The sequence below is a fragment of the Trichosurus vulpecula genome, chromosome 5 (genome assembly GCF_011100635.1).
Source record: "Trichosurus vulpecula isolate mTriVul1 chromosome 5, mTriVul1.pri, whole genome shotgun sequence".
NCBI lineage: Eukaryota > Metazoa > Chordata > Mammalia > Diprotodontia > Phalangeridae > Trichosurus > Trichosurus vulpecula.
In genome coordinates, this window is record NC_050577.1 from 61,442,478 (window position 1) to 61,457,937 (window position 15,460).

At 38.3% G+C, this 15,460-nt stretch overlaps 1 protein-coding gene across 5 annotated transcripts in view; it reads left to right on the plus strand.

Moving 5' to 3' along the window:
- Positions 1–9,785, plus strand: part of MLLT10 (MLLT10 histone lysine methyltransferase DOT1L cofactor) — a 227,670-nt gene extending 217,885 nt beyond the window's left edge. For 3 of the 5 annotated variants that reach the window (XM_036759451.1, XM_036759450.1, XM_036759453.1), the window contains 6 exons: positions 1,893–2,081; positions 2,824–2,912; positions 3,043–3,404; positions 4,536–4,632; positions 5,963–6,178; positions 7,441–7,973. In XM_036759451.1, coding sequence (XP_036615346.1) covers positions 1,893–2,081; positions 2,824–2,912; positions 3,043–3,404; positions 4,536–4,632; positions 5,963–6,178; positions 7,441–7,515 — 1,028 coding nt within the window. In that variant the 3' untranslated portion in view covers positions 7,516–7,973. The other 2 variants (XM_036759452.1, XM_036759454.1) reach the window with 1 other exon arrangement.
- Positions 9,786–15,460: the final 5,675 nt, after the last annotated feature.

The following is a 15,460-nucleotide window of genomic DNA, read 5'->3' on the forward strand; positions in this document are numbered from 1 at the left end:
ATAGCTGCTAAAGAGTTTAATAAATTGCATGTTATTTAGGGTAGTACTAAATAAATTGTTATATTAAATATTGATCATTATCGAGGTCTTTTTTTGATTCTTCATTCTTGTATTTTGAATTGCAATGACTGTATCTTAGCTTCATTATTTTAAGGAGAAATAATCTGCCTTTTGGGAAGTTCTTGTAAGGCCTTTCTCTGAGTATGGTCAGCATTTTCAGTATTTTTTCATTTTTGTTATTCATCAGGGCCCATTAGTTCGTGAGGCAAAAAAAAATAATAATAATTATCTCAGATGGTTTTTAACCGAGAAGGTAGAGTTGTATGCACAGATTTAAAGAAAAAGAATCAGAAAGAGGCTTCATGATTTTGGGGAGGATACAGCCCTTCTTTGCTTTGTTTCATTGAAAAAGCCATCTCGCTGGGTGCTAGTGAGCCAAGTGCCATCTAGTTGGTATTTTTATGAATGGTATCCTGACAAAAAATGCTAATTGTGAGGAAATTCATGCCGGGATAATCCTTTAAACATGATAGCTGGAGGACAGGTTTAGCTTAGTCCTATTGCATCTCATTTGGGCACACTGAGGGTTCCTTTGTATGTTCTTGAAGAGGAGGGATAAAAGTTAAATCCTTGGGAAATGACCAGATGTGCCTATGCCGGTAGAGTTGTGTCTGGAATAGGCCCAGAGGTCACATTAAACAAATACAACTTTTTAATACATAGAAATTTAAAAGTGGCCATCGCTGTGGTGCAATAGCAGCACTCTCTGGGTTGCCATTTGGGAGATCCAAGTTCTGAAATTGAGACAGAATTTGAGGGAATGGGCAGGGTCTGAGCTGGCAATTTAGAATGGGATGCACTTTATCTCTGAAGGGTGGCGGTGCAGTGCATACACAGTGCTCCCTGCTGGGTGATCAGGAGATCAGCATTGGTAGCAGCTGGAATATGAGGCCCCCAGCCAGGTATATAGAGTAATACAAATTAATTTAAAATAAATAAATAAATTGGTATACTTTGTGGTAGAGGATTTTGTTCATTGATAAGTAAATTTTGTTTTTAAATGTAGCCTTGATGAAAACTCATGTGCATATGAAAGCTAGTCTTTATTTAAACCCTTTTATCTTTTGACGTTTCTATTTTGATTGTCAATATTATATAAAAACCTTTTGGGATTGGGCTGGGCATAGTTCCTATTCTTTCAAAGGTATGTTTATAGTCATAGAAATATAAATTAGGCACCCAGAAATAAAATGCATTCTCCTTCACTTCAGCCTCAAATAATTTAGACAAAATGCACAACAGGTTCCATTCATCTTGTTTTATTTGCCATTCTATATTTTACATAGAACTAAAATTATTGACATCTTTAATACTTGACTTTTACAATAATTAATATACATGAAGTGGTGGAATATTTTTAGGTTTTCAAATAATGAAATAAAGTATAGATGTGCTTCTAAAAGTTATTCACTCAGAATATGCCCCAAAGCAGTAATTCCAAAGACAGGAAGGTGATCAGAGATATTCATAGTAGCTCTATTTATAATATTGAAAAATTGGAATTAATCCAAATGCCCAATAATAGAGGAATGTCTAAGCAAACCATGTGATATTACCATGATAGACCATTCTCTGTCTGTTAGAGATGCCAAGCATTAGGCCGTCCATCCATCCAGGGAAGTTTGTGTGTAAATTCTAACATGAAAAGAGCAGAGGATAAAATACCGTAGTCACAGCAATGGGAACTACATGAAAGTATGTGGTGTCAGCAAGGACAGGGACAAAACTGGGTGTGATATCAATAGCTTCACCAAGCTCATGGTTTTTTTTTTTCTTGTAAAGTGGCTTAAACTTGTAGAAGGTGTCCCACTCAGGAGTCTTCTGATTACTAGTTCTAGGAATGCTCAAGTCCTTGCACCAACTTCAGGTTGAAAACCGAAGACTGGAGGAACAGATCAAAAACTTGACGGCCAAAAAGGAGCGTCTTCAGTTGCTGAATGCTCAGCTCTCTGTCCCCTTTCCCACCCTCACCACCAATCCTAGTCCGTCTCATCAAGTCCATGCATTTCCAGCACAAACTGGTAAGTAGAAAAAAGTATTTTTTGTGTGTGTATGTAAGGAGTATTGACTATACTATCAAAATTTCCCCTCCTTCCTTTCCATACTAGGGGTGTGGGTGGGACTGGGAGAGGAGATGAGGGAGAGAGAATAAGAGAGACAGAGAAAAGCTGGTTGCCAGCTGGCCTTAGAGCCAGAAGATCTGGGTTCCAGTCCTGCCTATGACTGTGCAGGGCCCTGAACCTCCCAGTGCTCTAGCCCAGTGGTGTCAAAACTCAGATAGATTCTCGGATCCCTACAGGTTACATGTGGACTTAGAAAAACTACAAATTAATACTACATTGCATTGTATTTTTATCTATTTCATTAAACTCTTCCTGATTCTTTGGGCTTGGGGCTGTGGGCACTTGATGCCTCTGCTGGACACCTCTTTGAGTGTAAGTTGCTAAGGAGGTGCTGACCTGCTTTGGTGCAGCTAGTGTCCTTGTTGGGGAGCGTGGAGCGTTCCATGTCAGCGAACTCGCAGGTCAAGCCCTTTTCCCTTACGTTATACATGTACATCTATTTCCTGCAGTATGAAGATTTTAACGTGTTTCATTTTTTTCCCTGTTCAACTTGGTAGTTGTTGATCATTTAGCTTCAGCATGTGAGCTTTCACTGATGACCTGATAGGTATCAGGTCGTCAGTCTCCTCAGGTATTTGAAACTGCCATATTGTTGGTAGTTTAACAAGAAAATCTGGTTGTGTTATTTTTCTTTTATTAGCTCCGACCACAGACTCCTTGAACAGCAGTAAGAGTCCCCATCTAGGAAACAGCTTTTTACCTGATAGTTCTCTTCCTGCACTAAATCAGGTAATTCTGGCATGTTTTTTTCTGCTGTACGTCACCTGTGACCTTTTACGCTAAACTCTTCCAAAAAATCATTGACCAGCTCTGTTCTGCCAGGCTCTTTGCCATTCAGCTTTCTGTTTTCCTGTGTTAGGACTTAACCTCCAGTGGACAAAGCACCAGCAGTTCCTCGGCCCTCTCCACTCCGCCTCCTGCTGGGCAGAGTCCGGCTCAACAAGGCTCAGGAGTGGCTGGAGTTCAGCAGGTCAATGGGGTTACTGTGGGGGCACTTGCTGGCGGCATGCAGACTGTAACATCCACCATTCCTGCGGTGCCTGCAGTGGGTGGAATAATTGGAGCTCTGCCAGGTAACCAACTGGCAATCAATGGAATTGTAGGAGCTTTAAACGGCGTCATTCAGACCCCTGTCACAATATCGCAGAACCCTACTTCCCTTACCCACACGACTGTGCCACCTAGTGCAGCCCATCCACTGCCAACAACACTGAACAACAGGTAAGAAGCCAACAGAAACTGTGTCAGGGCTTCTTCATGCAGTGCGGCTTTAATGTGTCCCAGGCTCTTAGAGTCAGACCTGGACTTTTCCCCCCACATTTTTTTTCAATACGGTTTTTAAAAATTAATTCTTTGTACTTAAGGTGTATACAGCATTTTCAAACAAATTAATCCAGATGTTTAAAGTGAAATTAGTGTGTAACAGAACTAGTGACAGGGTGGCATGTTTCTATTTGTGGAGATCGTGTTATTCAAAAGAAAAACACAGATTTGGTTTTGTCATCTACGCTAGCATGGAAAATTTTAGTTCACTAGGTTTTTGTTTTAATTGTTTTTTGGTCTATGATACATATTTTTATCATAATCTGTATTGTCATGTCATTTGGTGAAATTTATAAATTCTGGAGAGAAGTACTATCATGATGGAGTTAGTTCCTCCTTGTTGAATAGTAAGTCTTTTTAAAAAGAACATTAAATATGCATTTGATTACCTTTTAAGAATTAAGATATAAAATTTAAATTTTAGAATACAAGTCAAATATATTATGAATATCAAGGGAATGGCCAGATAACTTAGTTTTTCCATAATTCTTTTATGTTGAATATTACTTGAAATAAGTGGATAGTCAGGCCTCAGAAATATTTTTACTAAACAAGGTTTTGAGAATTAGTGTATCCTAAGCAAACTTAAAAATTTGTGCTATTTTAAAAAAAATTTTCCACTCTCCTCCCTTCCTTGAAAGCTTAAGGTACTGAATGCTGTTTACATTTGGTTTTCTTTTTTAAGAAAATGCTGTTAAATTTTTAAACAAATTGCCCTGGGATAACTTAAGAATATGTGTGTTAAGATATTGACTGTGAGTGTAAAATTCCATAGAATAAGCCAGCACTCCTTTTTTAAAATTATTCATGGGAATAGAGATGTGGGTGGGTGTGAGTATGATTTTGAATGAGAATTTGTAGATGTGTTGACTTCAGAATAACTGAAGAAGTAAGTTTCTGCTCCCACCCCACTGCTCTCTTTTTGCTTTTGTCTCTGCGTTAAAATTTCAAATGAAAAGACTTTAATTCTAAAAAATGACCCACAAAATCATATGGAGGAGAGTCAGAATTTGAATCATTACTTTTCAGTGCCTCTGGACTAGGCTTATTGTCTGATCAGCAAAGACAACTACTTCTACATCAACAGCAGTTTCAACAATTGTTGAATTCTCAGCAACTTACATCTGTAAGTCCTTCATTTCTTTTGTCATGAATTTGTTTTAATGCTTATGCAACAGATGTTTGTAGAGCATCAGTTTTTTTAGATTATTGATATAAGAAATATGTTGCCCTGGATTGATGTATTTGAAAAGCTAAGTTTAGAAACAATCAAGATCTAAAATAAACAGTTTTGTTTTTTTTTTTGTTTTTTTGCTCTGTGGATTAGCCTCGATAAGTTTCAGTACAAGAATACTTTCCCCTGACACCAAGCAAAGTCCTGGGGTACCTGGAGTAGATTTTTATTGTTAAACATCAAATAACTAGAAAGTTGATGGAATTCTCTGCTTAATTCAGTTCTCTTTTTAGCTTAGGATTAAACAGAAAAAAAATTTGGGGGGGGGGGGGGGCTTCAAGTCCTAAGTGTTAAAAACTTTTCTGAAATGTGAAAGTCCATCTTTCCTGACTTTGTAATTAGAGAATGCTCAAAATGATTTATATATAGTATAAATAGCAAAGGATTTCTTTGATTTAGGATATTATAGACCATTGTGATCGTTAGCCTGAATATTGGCTCTCACTGTATAATAAATATAGATGATACACTTATCCCATAGTTTATTTTGAAGGTCTTGCTTTGACCAAGTGTGAGAGAGAGAAGGGTTGGGGATCTTATGGTCTTGGCTCTTATGTTCTTTCTCTTGAAACTAATATACAATAAACTAGTTAATTGAGTATTCTGTGTTTAATCAAGAATTACTGTAATTAGTAGATATTACATTTCCAACCCACATTGAATTACCTTGTTAAGTTTTCTGCCGCAGAGTAAGTGCTTGGTAAATATTGTTGAGTGTAAAGTGACTTCTAGGGCCGGTACTAAAAGCATTTAAGTCCTGTTTTCTTTGTTAAGCCAAGACTTTAGGGGTATATCATTCCTCTTGTCATTACAAACATCTTAGACAAAATTGGCTGCTTCTTTGTGGGAAAATTTTTGCTGTAGAGAAACTTCATATGGACAAATCAAGAAAACGATTAGCTCTTGGACACTCTTGGAATTGTAAATACATATCTAGTAAAGTAGGTTTATTAGTGAGTTTTCCATGAATTCACTTTGTTAGGAAAAAAGGTTATTTTTGACAATATTATTTTCCCATCAGATAAGGTAGCATAGCATTCCTTCCCTGTGAATTTGAAAATAACAGATTTATAAATATCTAAGATTAGATTTAATGAGATTAGTATGGTATCAGTTAAAGAGGAAGGTATGTTCTGAGAGCCTAATCTAATGATTGATTAGGAACTCATTCCAACCCCTGTTCCTACTTTTCCTCCAATCCCTTTCCTCCATCCTTCCTTAGGAACAGCACCAGGCCCTTCTTTATCAATTAGTACAGCAGCACCACCACCAGCAGCAGCACCACCACCAGCCTGAGCTGCAGCAGCTCCAGCTCCCAGGCCCGTCACAGATGCCCATCAACAGCCTCCTGGCAGGCACCCAGGCAGCCCCGCTTCATCCATCAGCCACCAACCCATTTCTCACCATTCATGGGGATAATACAAATCAGAAAGTGACAGTAAGTAGACTTTATTATGCTATGTGTATTACAAAGATATTGGTAAAATTCTTAGATCTAGTTATCATTGAATTTCTAGCTAGAAGGGAACCTTAGTAAGTATCTGGTCCAAGCGCTCACCTTACAGATGGGCTGGCTGGGGCCCACTGAGGCAGCAGAGTCAGCTGCCAGAGGCTACACAGGGAGTAGCAGAGTCCAGATTCAGAAACCCCAGTCCTCATATCCAAATTTAGTGCTTTTCCCCACTGATTTTGATCTAACTAACCTTTGTTTTTATTTGTGTAAAATGTTCCCCTTATTTTTTTAAGCCAGTTTTATTAGCAACTGGAGTGAAAAAAACCCAAAGTAACTAAGCCAATTTATTGCACTTTCTAATTATATCAGGCTATATTTGCACACAGATTTAGAGAATATTTCTTTTTTAAAAAACAGAAAAATATATTTAACAAGTTGTACGACACGGCCACTTAGATGTTTCAAAAAAAATCCCTGCTTTGTGCAATTTGGTCTGTTATTTGAATAATTTAAATTTTTTCTGCTTTAGAATAAAGGACTATAACCTATTCTAAAATTAATTCCTCAATTCTCTTTTAATTTGATTACTCTCCTCCTAGAAGAGCAAATAAATCCCAAATCCCAGTCATTTTTTTTTTTACTTTCTTTACCTCTCTTTTTCTCATTTAAAATATTTCTCATTAAAAATAAAAACACTTGATTGAGGTAAAACTCAAGGTTGAGAAGGTGTTAAGAAAAGACGGTGAAGGCAAGCATGCTAGTTGAGCTTTTGTGTTGCAAAACAGCATTTCACCTACAATTAGCCAAGCATGAATCTGGCTGAGGGTAAAATCCTGAGCCCAAGCTCCAGATGAGAGCTGACCTCGGGCCAAACGTTTTGGGGGTGGAGAGGGATCCTAAGGGAGGCGCTGAGCAAGGTTAGGGGCTTGTTTTTAGACCAGGCATGTCCCTTAGTATTGTAAAGGTGTCTGTTCTGTGCTTTCTGACTAAAAACTGCACATTTGGATTTTATTGGAAGGAAGGGGTTCATTCAGCATGTGTTTAAATGAATTCTCCGTAGCTAACCTCATGTTCATAATTCATTGTCTGATTGGCCAAGTCTAAAGTTTTTATTTGCCCCACTGTTTTTAAGAACATTCCCTGTCTTCTTAATTTTGAAATAACTGTCATACTCATGGACTGAGTCACAGCTTTACTATTTTGCTGATTCTTTGAATTTCAGTAGTTCTATATTGATTTTTGAATAGTTTTGTGTCTTCCTTCCCAGTTCTTCAAACACAAGTTGTTGCCAGACTGATGAGGTGAAGTTACAAGTCAACTAACATTGGATTATACAGCAATATAAATGTATCTTTTGGTTAACAGAGACCAGGAATGGAGAAGAAATGAAGCCTTGATGAGGATATGGGTGACATTATTACATTTAGGCAGCTTTGGAGAAATACAGATGTGAGAGGAAGAAGGCCCAGAGCCTAGAATAACTGGAGATATTTAATTAGCATAACCATAGAAAAGAGTTGTCTTTTCATGCCTCGTAAATAGCATCCCTGGAAAAGTAAGAGGAGTTAAATATTCTGTCGATACGCTGCTCAGTTTCGTTTTGCTTTTCTATATAAAGTTTAGAGTATCTCACCTCCAGAGACTATTGGCGCTTCAGAAGAGAACTGTCTACCTTATTTAAATCATATTTTATGTTACTGTGGCACTGATCATGACTTAGGATGTTTTGTTTGCCCAAAATTGATTTGCCAACTTTGATTTAAAATATTTTGAATTTTAATTGCAGAGACTTAATGATAAAACTGGGCCTGTTGCACAAGAGAAAAGTTGACCCATAGAAAACATTTTGGAAACTCCTTATCCTGCTGTTTTAGCACTTCTTATGGCTGCTATTGCAGTCCTCCTTTCTGCAACTATGAAGAATGCAACAAGGAGCTAACTGCACAGCAAAGGATTATTTGTCATGAGGACATTCTTCTAAGGCTTTGATTTACTTCCTTGTTGCTTTGTTGCACTGAAATGGAACTCTTCTCCCCTCCTTCCCCAAGATTTCATGAACTTTGAAGGAAAGTTCAGCAACTAATTATTTTTGTCAATGCAACAATGTACATGCAATGAGTGCATCCACCATAAAGAGAAAACATATCGTTGGTGCACACTTTTTGTTACAAATTGGACTTACAAATAACAAAACTGAAGACTCACTCCAACGACAAATTGCTTGATTTTTAATACGTAAATTGAAAAGAAAAAAGAAACAACAAAACCATGATCTTTTGCTGTGGCTAGATATGCTTGACTGCAGGTCAAATCCTGTTAACACAATCTGAGGGACTGTCCAGAATATTTTCTTGTACTGGAATTTTATTGTATTGAAAATTGCTTGAAATAAATGGGTCATCAGCTGGGACTTGGGCAATCTTTTTGTTAGGGAGATTTCCTTTGTAATGGGACTTGATCTGTATTGTTAATCAAGTTATGACGGTAATGTCTACTGCTAAATGCTTTTACCTTAGAGTCGGTACTGACTTATTTTGTAACACAAAGCTATTAACCTTAGCAAGTTTTAGGCTGCTGGGTGAATTAGATCAATTCATATAGAAAGAATACTTTCCATAAGAGAAGGCCACTCTGGAAAGTGCTGGTCATATTTGGCCTCGACCAAGTGCCTGGAAGTACCTCCATTGTGTTGAAATGGCTCTAGACAGCTGAGCTTGCACTGTGGGCAGTCCTTGTAAGCAGTGGGAGTTTGGGACATTGGACCAGCAGCCTTTCCTCTGGTTCTGCCTTTATTAAAACTTTCTATGCCACTGTAGATAGCTCAGGCAAAACTATTACCTGGGAGCTTTTCCACTAATGAGTCACCACAAAAGAAAGTGGCTGTGTAAAAAAGATCTGTTTTGTTTAACTGCTTTCCATTCCTGCCAGTGATTGAAACACCACAGTGTTTAAAACAGGTAAAACTTGTATTACGACACTTCCACTTAGGGTAGCTAAGCTCCTGGTGTGACAGTAAGGCAGAGTAGAAATTAAACAATTGGGGCAATAACCACTGATCTGTACTTAAATGTGTGAATTATTAGTGGAAAAGACCCAGCTGTAATTAGACCTCCACTGTGTACTTAGCTGGAAGAACATGTTAATTCTGCAATATGTCTCTTGGTTAAACATTGCACAGTTCTTACCTCATTTCTGTAAATAAGGTTTTGTGAATCTGTTTTGTATTGTGAAAAATTAATAAGAAAACATTGATATTTTGATTTGTAATATTTCTAATTGGTAGATTTAATTGAAAAAGTAAAAATTAATTTATTTTTATATGTTCAGGGGGATTTTAAAGAAATTGTCAAATCATTTTTGTAGATAATTTACAAAAGTAAATCAGTGTGGTTTATTTTACTTAGCCCACTGGTTGTTATTCTGTAACAATTTGTATAAATGGTAAAATTTGAATGTGCTGTTATTTTACCTAGATGTAAAATTCCAATGTATTAAAAGAAATGTACAAAGTTTTCTGTTAATAAAATTTAATAATGTTTATAGCCCTGTGGAGAAGATGGAGGTTGGAAGACCTGCATTTGTCACTTAAACATTGCTCGTGTTATTTTGTGTACTTTGTCATTTTACAATGAATTAAGTATCTCAACCTTCTCCCCCCACCCCCAGAGAGTAAATAATTTGGTCTTATTTGGGTTTTTGCTCAAATGACAGTGATATAGATAATGTTACTTAATTGGTAGCATTAATTCTTGTTAAAAAAGAATTCCCTTTGTTTTTAAAGAGAGCATGGGTAATTGAAATGACCAAAGAGGATATGAAAAAGAACAGAAAGCAAAGGGCTTTAGATAATTCAGTGACCCATACAAGCAGCCCCCTAATAACTAGGGAGTTGGCTGAGGGGAAGTAGTCCCCACGCTACTGGGAAGTGAGTTTCAGGCTCTCACTTAGCAAAGCTATCACCGTCTCAATTAAAAAAACAAAAATTAAATGTTGCCGATATCTGGAGGCTGTCCCTGCTTGTTCCCTTCTGTCTCATTTGTCTCTGTCCCAAGTCTGAATGATACCACTCTTCTAGAAAAATATCAGGTGAGGCTATCCTTTATACTTCCCCTTCATTTCCACATGTGACCCGACCCCCGCCCCACCCAAGTGATTTGATGTTCACCTCCCCCACCTTTGCATGTTTTATTGTGGTTATACCATAGAGTCTGTGTGAGGCCGGCATTGAGGCACATAGGCAGCTTCTTCAGCTTCCTTGTGGTCCCTGTGAATGAATGAATGAATGAATGAGCACTTACATGTTTGTTATGTTAAGACACTGCTAAGCAAGAGGAATACAAATACAATCGGGCAAGACAGCCCCTGCCTTCAAGAAGTGTATTCTGATAGGGAAGATGACGCATAAAAGTTGGCTAGAGGTGAAGAAGGGAGGCTGTGGTGTGGCAGCCGGGGGCTGGGCCAGAGGGAATGAGAGCTCACCGAGAAGAGGCTGTGGCCTCCAAACTGGAGTCCAGAGCTGGGCAAGGGGAGGAGAGCCCCGGTGTAGGTGGCATGGCTTAGAAATGGCCTCAGTGGTGAAGCACAATCAGAAATACTAAGATACTGCCCCTTTGCGTGTCTTAATAGTGGTAAGCCTCATGTACAGTACACTCCGTGTGGATCCTCCAAAGGGTTCATTTTTACTCAGACACTTGATTGGCTGAAAGCGTGATTCCACAGGGAAAGCGCATCCCAGATGCTGAATACTGTGAGTTTAAGGGTACTGGTCGGGCAGAGGCTGAGGATTATGAGATTAATATTATCTATGCATTTATTTTTGTCAAGAACACAGGATTGAGGATGAATATAAACCAAAGAAAAAAGAAAAGAAAGCAAGTTACAGTCATAGGGTTATAAGTTGAATTGGTAGAGACAGAGTTCAGTTAGCTCTGGCTGCATTTTACAGATGAGTAAACTGAGGTCCCAGAAACATCACACAGGGAGTGAGAGCAGGAGCTTCTGATTCAACATCAGTGTAACTTCCTCCTTTACCAACCACAGGAGAAGCATGCTTAAGAAAAGAAAGATGATAGGGTAGAGACTCTGAAGGAAGCAAAGAACTTGTCCACAGTTTGTTTCAATTTTACCAATAAATCATGTGCTTTTTCTTGCAGTAGCTAAACACAACATCTCTCAGACAAATAACAGCAGCTACACAGGTTTGCCCCTGAGTGTAAGTTACAGGCTACTAAAAGAAATCCCGGTCAGAATGACTGCCAGGAATGTTTCCTCGTTTCCCTTGGCATGTTGGGTCAGCACAGCAGGGCAGGGGACCATTTGTTAGAATCAGGAGCATAGAGGCTTGTCACAGTTTTTCTAAGCCAACAGTGATATTTTGATGCTCTTCCCCGTCTAACCTGCTGTCTAACTGTAGCATCTTAGAACAAAGTATTTCAGCCCCACCTTCTAAATTCTAGATTGACAATGCCATTGAGGAGTGGTATTTGGCTATCAAGTCACATAACTTTTGCCATAAACCTATCAAACAGGCCCATGACTAACAGGCATCTCTCAGCAGGTGTTCAGCCACAGCATGAATTGGAGAAGTGTGTGGTGGTAGAGTTTTTCCACAGGCTCACGTTTGGAATCTGGAAAATAGGACAACTGATAGTAACTGAGAAACAGATTAAAGGAGAGAGAGAAGAATAATGTGAAGGAGTGATAGTTCATGAAAGAAAACGTTAGCAGTCATATCAAACAATAATTCATTCTGTGTGCCATCTTTCACATTGAGAATTTGTTCCACTTTGCATATTTGTATGCAGTGTTTATTGCATGTATGTTTAGTGTCTATTTAGTGACCACCCCAAAGTTTAGAACAAGGATGGTACTCCAGGAAGTGCAAAGGGAAGCACTTTTTAATAGTGCCCTGGAAGGGCCTCACCAAGTCAAGAAGAGCGTAATTTTAGAGCTAGAAGAGTCATTAGAGAACATCTCATTCAATGCCCTCATATTTCTGTTGAGGAAACTGAGGCCCAGAGAGGCTGTGGCTCCCCAAAATTCACAGAGAGCCAGGATTCAAAACCTATGTGCTCTAAGTCCAAATTCAGTACTCTTTCCCCATGCCACTCTGAATCTCATCACCTAGTTCCACAGTTACTAAATAATAATTCATTTTTGGTATCACATAATTGCTTCTAAACTTCTCCACTACATTTTGCTTAAAGATGCCTGTTTCTGTAATCCCTGAACTCCCAAAATGTGGAAGGAGATCAAGAACTCCACAGCCTCAAAACCATTGGAAAGACTTTTTATAGTTGAATATTCAAGGCAGTTAAAGAGGCAAATGCCTACTTCCTAGATCAGCTGTCCAGGCTGTGGTTCTTTTCCCATAGTATCAGTCCAGTTTTGATAAATTTGCAACAAAGGAGGACCAGTACTTAGAAAAGTTTCTGGTCTCACAAGAGAATTGTGCTTAACCATGAACCACATGCCCTGCTGATGACATTTTTGGGGGATGTCTCTGCATTTGCACTAGCTGGGTCCCATCTGTCAGCCATTCTTACTTTCTTGCCTTTCGGCTACCTTCTTCATCTTTGTTTTCAGAACCTGTTCTTCAAGTCTCAGCTCAGGGGCTGCCTTCTCTCTGAAGTCTTCCCCATTCTCCCTTGTTGTTAACATTCTTCAATTTACCTCTTTTAGAAAATTGAAATTTTTGTATTTTTCAATCAATGAAAATCCAGTTTCCTTCTCTCCTACCTTTCTTCCCCCACTATTGAGAAACAAAACCACCTCCTGTTGCAGGCGTGTATAGTTAAGGAAAACAAATTCTTTTACTGGACATGTCAAAAAAGGTCGATCTGGCTCGTCTCACCTTTTTGTCAGGAGTTGGGTAGCATAATCTTCCAGAATTATGGGTCATTGTGTTGCTCAGAGTTCTAAAGTCTTTCAAAGTTGTTTCTCTTTACAATGATGTATAAATTGTTCTCCTGGTCTCACTTCATTCTAAATGAGTTCATACAAGTCTTCCCAGGTTTCTCTGAAACCATCTCCATCATTTCTTAGAGCACAATAGTATTTCATCGCAGCTTGTTCATCCATTTTCCAATTGATGGACCCTCTCAGTTTCCAGTTCTTTGGTACTACATAAAGAGCTGCTATACATATGGGGTTTTTTTTCGCATCCCTTTAGGGTATACACTTAATGCTGGCATTACTGGGTCAAAAAAAGTATTCAGAATTTAATAACTTTTTGGATCATAGTTCCAAATTGCCTCCAGAATGGCTAGACTACTGCACAGTTCCAATAGTGCATTAATGTACCTGTTTTCTTACAACATTTCCAGCCTGTCTTTTTTGTTATTGACTTTGCTAATATGATGGGAGTAAGGTGGGACCTCAGAATTGTTTTAACTGGCATTTCTCTAATTGATAGTGATTTAGAACATTTTTGTATGACTGTTGATAACTTGGATTTCTTCCTCTGAAAAAAAATCTGTTCATATCCTTTGACCGTTTATCAATTATAGCTTCTATTCTTATAAATTATATAATCAATTCCATATATACATATATTTTGTATATGTAATACATAAATGAGACCTTTATCAGGGAAACTTGCTGCAAAGATTTTCACCATCTACTTGCTTCTCTCCTAATTTTAGGTGCGTTAGTTTTGTTTGTACAAAACCTTTTTAATTTTATGTAATCACAATTGTTCATTTTGCCTCCTGTGATCCTCTCTTCTTTCTTGTTTGGTCATGAACTCTTCTATCCTTATATTTGGCAGATAATTTCCTTGCTTCTCCAGTTTGTTTATAATGTCACCCTTTGTGTCGATAAGTCATGTATCCATTTGGAGTTTATTTTGGCCTATGGTATGAGATGTTGGTCTGTACCTAATTTCTGCCAGACTGCTTTTCAGTTTGCCTAACATTTTGTCAAATACTGAGTTCTCATCCCAATAAAATTCCCTTATTATACTTAATCTGTGTATATCTGTATACTCATCTGTATTCCTCCAATATTCAATCCAGCAAACATTTGTTAAGCACTTACTATGTATAAGACAGGCCTAGACACTAGATATAAAAAAACAAAATGCCTTCAGGGAAATTGTATTTGACTGGCAGATGAAACACATAGACCATTAGGCATGCACACGGTCAGTTCCAGTGCTTGGTATGGTGCTAGGTACATAGTAAGTATTTAATAATTGCTTATCGATTGAGAAGGAAAGGGAATTGGGAAAGGCTTTTCAAATAAAACAACAAAGTAGCTGAGCTTTGAAGAAAACTAGCGAATCTCAGAGGTGGAAGTGAGAAAGGAGTACATCCCAAAACCTGGGGGACTATCTATGCTAAGGTACAGAGTGGGAGATGTCAAGTTCAAGGAACAACGGATAAGCCTGTTGGGTTGAAACATAGAATGAGTGAAAGGGAGCAAAGCAATAAGCCTTAAAAGCTCATCTAGAGCCACATTGTGAGGCTCTTTAAATGCCAGGCTGAAGAGCTTCTATTTTATCCTGCATCAGGGGTTCTTAAACTGGGGGGATTGGTGAACTGGTTTTTATTGACTATCTTCCTACTTCAATATAATTGGTTTCATTTGTAATCCTATATAAATATATGTATGTATATGTATGTGTGTGTATGTATTATATATATTGTATGTGTGTGTACAAATATTCTGAGAAGGAATCCATGGGCTTTATCAGACACAAAAAAGGTTAAGAACCTTGTCCTAAGAGGTCCCTGAGCTCTTGAACACGCGAGGAATGTGATCAAGCTTGTGCTTTAAGAAGATGACTTTGGCTGCTGTGCCAGACTGGGAGTCCAATTATGAAACTTTTGTAATAGTCCAAGTGAGAAGTGGTGATGCCTTGATTTGGAAGTGGTGGCCATGGGAGTGAAGACAAGAGATGCAGAAGAGAAAAATTGATCTGGGAAGTAAATAGCTAATTCACAAGAACAGGATTGGTATTTGGGGGGCCACAGCTTAAAACAGGAATGGCAATCTGTTGATTAGGAACGGTGGTTAGCTGCATTTAACAAAATATCAGTCAACATTTATTAAGAGCCGATCGTGCTGGGGACTCGGTGCAATGACAAAACTGAAACACTTTGCCCTTGGGGAGTTTACAATCTTGCTGACAGGAGGGATGTGTATATACAAAACAGACAATAAAAGCATTTGGGGGCTAGGGCTTTAGGGAAGGTACTAGTAGCTAGAGGAATCCAGAAAGGCTTCATGACAAACGGCCCAATTTAAAAAAGGAGAATAAGAAGA